The sequence below is a fragment of the Ictalurus furcatus genome, chromosome 6 (genome assembly GCF_023375685.1).
Source record: "Ictalurus furcatus strain D&B chromosome 6, Billie_1.0, whole genome shotgun sequence".
In the NCBI taxonomy this organism is placed as follows: domain Eukaryota; kingdom Metazoa; phylum Chordata; class Actinopteri; order Siluriformes; family Ictaluridae; genus Ictalurus; species Ictalurus furcatus.
The window spans coordinates 9,566,798-9,575,929 of record NC_071260.1 but is presented as its reverse complement, the minus strand read 5'-3'; the positions used below and the strand labels follow the sequence as shown (position 1 = coordinate 9,575,929).

The window sequence follows — 9,132 nt, the reverse complement described above, 5'->3', positions numbered from 1 at the left end:
GTAAGCTTCACAAATTTTAAGCCAATTTGCCAAAAGTAAGCAAAAGGAAAGGTGAATAGTTTGCATATTTCGATCAGCTACTGTTGTATGATTTTCAGGAGAGGGCAGGTCATGAAGATACGTAGTTCCTTCCTATGTGATCATTTACACTGGAGAAATCTGGGAAAAAAAAAAAAAACTTTTGAATTTCTGACTTTTTGAGTTTTCTTCAGATGTAATTCAAATTTGAAAGGACAGATTAAAATGGGTGGATGGACACCAGACAATTTTTTTAAATGACTCAAAACAGTAAAGACAGCACATACAAAGCATTTTCTTAATATATTTTAATTGAAAAATACTTCAGAATTCATCTTTTGTCTGTGTAATACAATAATCTTGAGTTTTGCAATACAGTGTTGAACTCTACTGGTTTTGGTAAGGAAAAGTGCTAAGTGGTGGACCGAGGTTGCAAGCACATAAATGGTAAACACCGTCCACCACACATCATTTTCTTTAGTGTCTTCATGTACACCAAGTCCATGACTTTATGTACCAAACGTTATCTCTTATGCAGGCCTGAACAGTTAACCTTCAGTCTCACTCAGGTCAGAACCAATCCCAAATGGAGTTACTCGTAAAGGATTTAGGCAACATTATCATCGTGATACACACAGTAATGCTTTGAACCGGTCGTCAGAGAGAAATCAAGCATTCCACGAACCAAAACGGTAGTGTTCGTAATTCTTCACAGTGCTAAAGTAGAGAGCTCCTTCAGTATGACGATGAGGCTACTTGCACAGTAAGTCAACAGCAGCAGAAAAGGGAACCAGCCCTTTTTTTCATTGTAGCAAAGTCAAGTTAATCTTTAGTTAGTTTTTCTTTCCTGTAAGTTCACTGTGGTTCAAAACCACCCAGCAAGCCATACAGTGTCTGCAAAGTTCAACATAAATCCAACTGAAAGCAAACAAACTGCCCAAATCAATCAATAATCCAAGCGATGCATCATTGCGTTGGCACATGACGATGGGCCCCAGGCTTGCAGGAAGGCATGAATGAGGGGGAAAAGGTCCTTGACGTGAACATGGGTTATCGCTTCTTTTTCTGCTTTAGAGCTTTCCGTCGTTTCACGATCATCTCGTACAGTTTGTCCATGCCTTCGTGAAGCCCTTCGCCGATGATTGCACAAGCGGGCTGAACGTGGTATGCGGTGGATGGGGTCAGCTCATTGAGCGCCAGCTGCTTCTCTATATCGGCCACGGGCAGAGACCTGGGCAGGTCCTGCTTGTTGGCGATGACCAGTAGCGGTGTTCCTTGGTTCTCAGCAAATTTGGTCACCTTGTGCAGCTCGGTCTTGGCCTCCTCGAGCCGGTCTACGTCCACCGAGTCCACCACGTAGATGATGCCGTCTGTGCAGCGGCTGTACGACTTCCAGAGTGGACGGAGCTTCTCTTGGCCACCGACATCCCAGAAATGGCAGCTGATGCCCTTTGCGGCACCATTGCTCAGTTTGATCTTCTCGGTGTTGAATCCAATCGTGGGTACAGTGTTCACAAACTCGTTGAACTTAAGCCTGTAGAGGACAGTAGTCTTGCCTGCTGAGTCCAGCCCCAACATCACGATGTGGAGGGACTGGAAGGCAGATATGTTGGAAAAGCTGTTCCCCATTTCTTTTCGCTGTCCTCTGATACTAAGTACCTGACAGGAATGATTCAGTAGTAGCTGTTCAGTAGCAGTAGTATTAACAGCTTTTAGCTTCGGCTGAGGCAGCTATAAGAAGATGATCAAACGCAGTCGTGGTAGAAATGTTCTTAAAAAGTCCTTAATCCTTGGTTGCACACCTTTCCCGTGCCAGTATTGAGATTACATTTGCATTCTCCTCCATGAACAGGTTAAAACGCCATCTTTCCTTTTCCAGCCTGACCGGTTTCTGCTCCCAAATCACTCCATACTATATATAATAAACTCGTTCTTTTTCTTAAACATGATTCCTTTCAAATAATAAAATCATCGCTCTTATGTGGACTAAATCCTAAAAAAAAACCACAACAAAAAAAACAACAACAACCCGTAATCCCTGTAAACGAATATGCGAAGCTAAAGGCAAATCAGTAGTCGGAGCACACAACACGTCTCAGCACCTCAAGAACTGAATGCTGAAAGAAACTGCATAGCGGCCAAAGGGCTTTCTGAGACCCCGCCCACATGCGCCGTTCAACACAAACGCGCGTGATTGACACTCCGGAGTCGTCTCATGATTGGTTGATACCAAAAAGAAACAAGGCTTGTTTTTCCCCCTCCCGCCCCATACGCCCCGCCCATTGCCGTCGCCTAGCTGCACCATTTCTTCCTCTAACTGAAACACACCACATAGAAAATAAACAGACATCCACAATGGATGAGTCAGAGCTTTACCGTGCCGTCTAAAATCAGCAATGCCTTGTGAATGTTTATTTAGTGACAGTGTGCATCAAATTTACACAAAGATACATTTATTTATTTTTTTTGCAAACGACCGTGTGTAGCCTGTCATTGGGATATTCTGAGTCAGAAATCACTCTTTTTAAAACTATTTTCTTGAGTAGTTTGATAACAGCAGGGTTTGAGGAAAACTGTGATAAACTATGTGTGATAAACACATTTAAGTGTAATAATACGACGCACTTTAATAAAGTCGTCAGAAAAGCATCAAGTATCATTGTACAAGCCTGCAGCGCCACCTGCAGTTGAACAGACCGTTAAGCAGGGCCGTAAAAAGTGTAAGTAGGAAAAAAAAAAAAGAAAAGAAAAAAGAAAAAAGGCTGTTTAGGATGGTCTTGAGTTAACTCACTCAGGAAGAACACTGACACTGCGGCTGAGAGATTGGGGTTCAAATCCCACTGAAAACAACCTTTTCATTTCATATTTGGTCTGCGCTACTGTAACATATTATTCACTACATATGTACATAATAAGATGAAAGGCCTCCCCAACCATCTAATCTAACTTGTTTTTGTATTGTAATGCAGACTGACCTTACTGTTGTCATTTTGGTCCTAAATAGAAAGGTCTTGAATTATATATATATATATATATATATATATATATATATATATATATATATATATATATATATATATATATATATATATATATTACATTACATAGAGGACTAAAAAGGATCATTACATCTGTGACCCCACCCCAATCAAATGTTCAGGATGTGGTTACAGCCTTGCTGTTAAGGATTACAGACACCCTCCTGAGCAAACAAACAACAACAAAAGCAAAAGAAACCCTCAAATAATTCGTGATGGTTTTAATAGAAGGGCGCACGGTGGCTTAGTGGTTAGCACGTTCGCCTCACACGTCTGGGGTTCGATTCCCGCCGGGGCCATGTGTGTGCGGATTTGCATGTTCTCCCCGTGCTGCGGGGGCTTCCTCCGGGTACTCCGGTTTCCTCCCCCAGTCCAAAGACATGCATGGTAGGCTGATTGGCGTGTCTAAAGTGTCCGTAGTGTATGAATGGGTGTGTGAGTGTGTATGTGATTGTGCCCTGCGATGGACTGGCACTCTATCCAGGGTGTACCCCACCTTGTGCCTGATGCTCCCTGGGATTGGCTCCAGGTTCCTCGCGACCCTGAAGAAGGAGTAAGCGATAGAAGATGGATGGATGGATGGTTTTAATAGAGATTGTAATGGTCCCTGTAGGTCTCTACTGGTAATTTGTTGCCTTCTATTGGTGGCATGTTATGACTAGTGGACACCATTATGGTCCAATTATGGTAATGGTTTTAATGGTTAGCTGATGGTTTGTAATGGTATTTCTAGTGGAAATTATAATTTCTGTAATGGTTCCTATTTTTTTTTTTTTCAGCAGGGCTGTGTTTAGAGTCATAGAGCAGTATTAAGTTACACTATATTGCCAAACGTTTGTGTACACCTGAACATCACACCTAAATGTGTTCCTTCTCCAAACCACATTTTGTGCCACAAAGTTGGAAGCACACGATTGTATAGAATGTCTTTGTATGCTGTATCTTTACAATTTCCCTTCAGTGGACCTAAAAGGCCCAAACCTGTTCCAGCATGACAGTGCCCCTGTGCACAAAGCGAGCTCCATGAATTTCAATTCAATTTATTTCAATTAAATACAATTTACTTCTAGAGCACATTTTAAAAAGCCGAAGCTGACCAAGGTGCTGTACAGCTGAGAGGAATTGATGTTAAAAAGATACCTCAAGATTACAGCACAAGACAGGGTAACACTACTAACACTAAAAAAAAAAAATACAAAAAAACAAACAAAAAACAATAAATAAAGTCCCTTATTAAAATGACTAAGTAGACACATGACCTAAAAAAAAAAACAAGGGTTAGATAAAGTCCTATGCCAAGGAGAAAAGCTGTGTCTTAAGGCAAGATTTAAATTCGTCAGTGTCATGCCATGAAGACATGGTTTGCCAAAGATGGAGTGGAAGAACTTGAGTGTCCTGCACACAGCCCTGACCTCAACCCCACTGAAGAACTTTAGGATGAACTGGAACACCGACTGCAAGCCGACGTCAGTGCCTGACCTCACAAAAGCTCTTGTAACCGAATGAACATAAACTCCCACAGCCACGCTCCTAAATCTAGTGGAAAGCCTTCCCAGAAGAGTGGAGGTTATTATCACAGTACAAAAGAGACTAAATCTGAAATGGGAAGTTTAAAAAGGTCATACTTTCAACTAGACAGAATGTTGAGGAACGTCTGTGAGACAAGTTAGTTCCTGTTTTTATTCGGGTTATAGTGTCTATAAACAGCAGTTCCTCACCAGCCTCTATTTTTTTCTTTCTTTTGAAGTTAAATAAAACACACACACACACACACACACACACACACACACACACACACACACACACACACAGAGAGAGAGAGAGAGAGAGAGAGAGAGAGAGAGAGAGCTTCTCATGTTACAGAGTCCTCTATCCTGAAGAATTTCCTGCATTGGTAAACTTACTGTTACAAAGCAAACACACCCGAGACTCCTTACAGATTCACCATCTTAACTGATGTTTTTCTTTGTTAAATAACAGCATATTTAAAATAAAAATAATTAAAAAAAAAAAAATCTGTGTTTGTTTTTATCTGTAGAACACCTTCTGACCAGTGAGATTCGTGAGTTCAATCGTGGTGTGGAAAAATAATAACTCTGCAAGTTAGTCAGATATGTAATGTGTAGGGGTTTTGATTGGCCATTGGGCTGCTTTTGTCAAGCAGGCAATTCTGACCGAAACCTACACTTGTAGTCGCTGTTGCTAATTACTTTCATACTTCAACACCACCCACCACATTAGGAAGGTCGAGAGTCACACGCTCGCCACTGTACACAAGTCTACCCTGATAAATAACTCGTTTTATGTTCTACTACTTTTCACATCATCTCTGGTGACATAAATGCAAAAAGCTTCTTGTTAAAATACATTTACAAGATATTCATGTAATGTCACATAAAAACAAGCAAAATAAAACATATTCAACTTCTATTTATTATTATTATTATTATTATTATTATTATTATTATTATTATTATTGTTGTTGTTGTTGTTGTTGTTGTAATGCTTTTTCTCTTTGTCCACTAGGGGGCAGACACTCACTAGCACTCAGAAGATGTCTGGGAAAATGTCTGCTGTCTTAGTGTAATGTCATGGCTCTAAATTAACTCGGTGTAATATTAATCTAATTACTGCCAGTACCATATGGCTGTACTGTTCAGGCTGCACAATTTATCATTCATCATTACTGTAATACTAAAGAATTTTTAAATATATAAATACTTCCCCTCGATACCAGTGTGTAATTGTGTATGATTGGGTGTTGATTTATGCTATTCAAATTATTTTGATCAAAAGAATGCAACCCCCCAAACACAATTTTTTTTTTCAAATAAAATAGGCCAATCATTGTTTGTACAACTATAAATCACAGTGTGGTGTGGAGTAACATGCACCCCTGATCTTTACACTGTCCTGATAAAGCAGTGCTCATACCTTCACCGTGCACAGGAATGCAGTTTACTTCAAGGCCAGGCTGTACCAGTCACCACACACACATTTAGAATTTGCACCGGAGTACCTGTCATGTTCATTTAAAATGCCTTAACTTGAATGCAATTGTGGGCACTTGACAAGAAATACAGTACACTGCAGACACAACCTCTGAAATTACTTTCTACTCACAAATTATGAAAGATAGCAGATAGCTGATGCTTAGGTAATTCACTAGAAAATGCATGGTGGGATATAACTGCATTCCAGTATTATTCTCAGCACGTCCTCATCAGCTCCCTCTCACCATTTCCCCTGGTTGACTCCCAGTTGCCTTCTTAAGGGCCTTTTCAGTGCTTTATTAGCTCGAGTGTATAGTTTGTTAAAATGACACCTTGGAGGCCTATGAGACTGAGTTAACAATGTTTGCAGTTTAAACAGAATTTACACAGAAAGCACTGTGACCTGATGCAATTTCTCTGGCAAAACAGCAAAATAGGGGCATTTTACAACTGTAAACAGGAGCAGTAAAATGGTATTTCATCATTTGATTTGCTGTAGCCAATTATTCCATCTAAACCCAACAGATAATTTTTACTTTTTATTAATTATTTTATTCTGCTAGCTGGTTAGGCTTGAACACACTAGGTAGTTAGCCGAACATAACTGAAGTTAGTCATTTATCCTTGTATTTAGTCAAATTAATGACTAAACCTAAAATCAGCATTCTCATATTGTGCCATTAGCATTTTTGACTTGCCTAAAATAAAAATAATCATCTTTTTTTATTGAACAGCATGACCCATGCATGTTCATCCAGAGTGTATGTAAAGGCAGCTTTCAGGCAAGAGCTTTAATATGCTTTTGAAGTGGAGAACAGAGTGGGTCAGATTTTAACAGACTGTTTAGGTTGGCAACCATTTTGGCCAACAGAATCTATGAAGCACAGATAAGACAGGAATTTACCATTAGCAAATGGATTACATGGAGAACCTGGTGCAGACTAAAACATTTACGGTAACTTAAATGAACAAAGTCACTTACTAATGCATTACATTACTACTGTTTAGTCATGTGTGACTAGCTTATTTAAGTTTAGATTGTCTACCATGGGAAAACAGTAGAATGTTATAAACTTGAATATGTACAGTACAATACTGATACAAAATCAAATATAACAGAATGCTCCTGAAGGTTGGGGTTAATACTAAATACCATTAACCCTTACGAAATACCTACTGCAAAGTAGGATGGGCAAGTATAATCTTGTGCCATGGGAGGCTATGAAGGCCCTTACATCACCCCACCCATCCCCGTGTCAACATTCCATAGTTTTAGGCCAATTTTACAAATGTAATAATATTCATCTACTAATCATCCAACATCAACTTGACCAATAAATAATCATTTAAAAAAATTAAATGGCTAAAGGAACATAGGCAAGCCTTTAAATTAGCACCTGTCCACTTAATATCTGACATAACTCTATATGACTTTATTTTCTTTTTCCCTAACCTCTCAGAAGCTCAACTAGGCTTGATGTTGTAGAATATAAGAGCAACATGGGCCAACTCGAGGAGAATTTATAGCCTGAGTGAAATTGAGACAAACTACACACAGGAGCAAACAATGTTGAGGGGCATGGCCAGTGCAGAGCTGAATGGGAAGTTTCATGACAACAACAAAAGCATTCAGTTAGACTGACAGAAGTTGCACATCATTCCTATTCAACAGTAGTAAATAAGAGTGTATTAACCGTTACAATTCCATATCTGTCTTTAATACAAAAAGGTCTACAGATGGACTACATGATTTCTTGAAAATGTATTTATTTTTTCTCCCCCCAAAAACACAACACTGAATTACTGTATCTACATTCCACAAGAACATGCACTATTTTGTTTTCTTGCTTATTTGACTTTTAATTTTGCATGCATTTCAACTACACAGTCTTTTGGGAAAAAAAAATATTGGTCTCACAAGGAATTTTTGTGCTTTGATTAGCCCTTGAACTTAAAAACTGCCAGAGTTCTACCAGTCGTCAATAATTTATTGGATGTTTGGGGAGCCCAGTGGAGGAAGGGAGTTTAGATGTTAGAGTTCTGCTAATTGATTATGAAGCTGTGTTCTATGCCAGGCTTAATTACACTTTATTAGGAAAAACCTGTACTCGGAAAATCGGATTTAAGGTGTAAATACGTTAGATGTAGATGTAATTGTTTTTCGATGGACATTTACTGACATTGCATTTTAATGTTATGTGAATTCAAATTTTGATCATGGTTAGTAGTGTTACATATAACTGCTTGTTCACTAGGTACGGTTCTAACCGAAAAGGGAAGCAGGGTATGAACTGTCATCATATCTTTTCACTTCTGCATCTGTATGATATGTTTACTTCTCAGATTTATAAAATCTCTGCTCACCATTTGTAGCTGGCTAATTGTGGCGTATATTTAAGTTTGCATTATAGTATAAACTAGGAAAGTAGGAATGACATCTAGTTAAATTAAAAGAGTAACAAAAACGACAGTATTTTAACCTGTCGAGGAGAACAGTATTGTGTTAAATATTGGGGTGTATTGATCTGATAAAGAGGTTTGTTACAGAACCTGGTGTATTTGGCCCAAATCCTCGCTCTGTATGCGATTGGATTTGTCAAATCTTCCTGTCTCATCCGCTGAGCTATTTCTAATATATTCCAGTGACACGTGATGATTAAGACTGCACAAATCCTTGTTTTTCATTTTTGACAGGATAAAATCAAGATTCCTAGTTTCGGTTGATACCTGATGGTCCAATGGTCTGATGGTCTGATGACATTGTCACAGTAACAAAGACAGGTTTTGGAAGAAATTGTGTGGTGTGTTCATGTACATGATCTACAGTGTGTTAAATAAATGTAGTGGTGTATCTACAGTACATTGATAATTGATTATATATGCCAAATTTGTATACATAAGTATGAAAAGGAGGGAAGAGACCCACTACCTCGAGATTTTTGCACCCAGCCAAGGCTCGGGTCGTCAAGTTTCGGTCTGACTCCCTCCTATTCGCCTGCTACCTCTTTAATCCTACACACACACACACACACACACACACACACACACACGCACTCACTTACACACGGAGAGAACAATCTGCT

General features: G+C 39.1%; 1 protein-coding gene across 1 annotated transcript; it reads right to left on the bottom strand.

The window, feature by feature from the left end:
* Positions 1-237: 237 nt before the first annotated feature.
* arl4cb (ADP-ribosylation factor-like 4Cb) lies at positions 238-2,474 on the bottom strand. The gene has a single exon (XM_053626455.1). It carries the CDS (start codon positions 1,645-1,647, stop codon positions 1,069-1,071), a length of 579 nt encoding a protein of 192 aa, XP_053482430.1. The 5' UTR covers positions 1,648-2,474; the 3' UTR covers positions 238-1,068.
* Positions 2,475-9,132: the final 6,658 nt, after the last annotated feature.

Bases quoted from the DNA above. Each gene is read 5' to 3' on its own strand.
- arl4cb (XM_053626455.1), bottom strand. From the start codon at position 1,647: ATGGGGAACAGCTTTTCCAACATATCTGCCTTCCAGTCCCTCCACATC.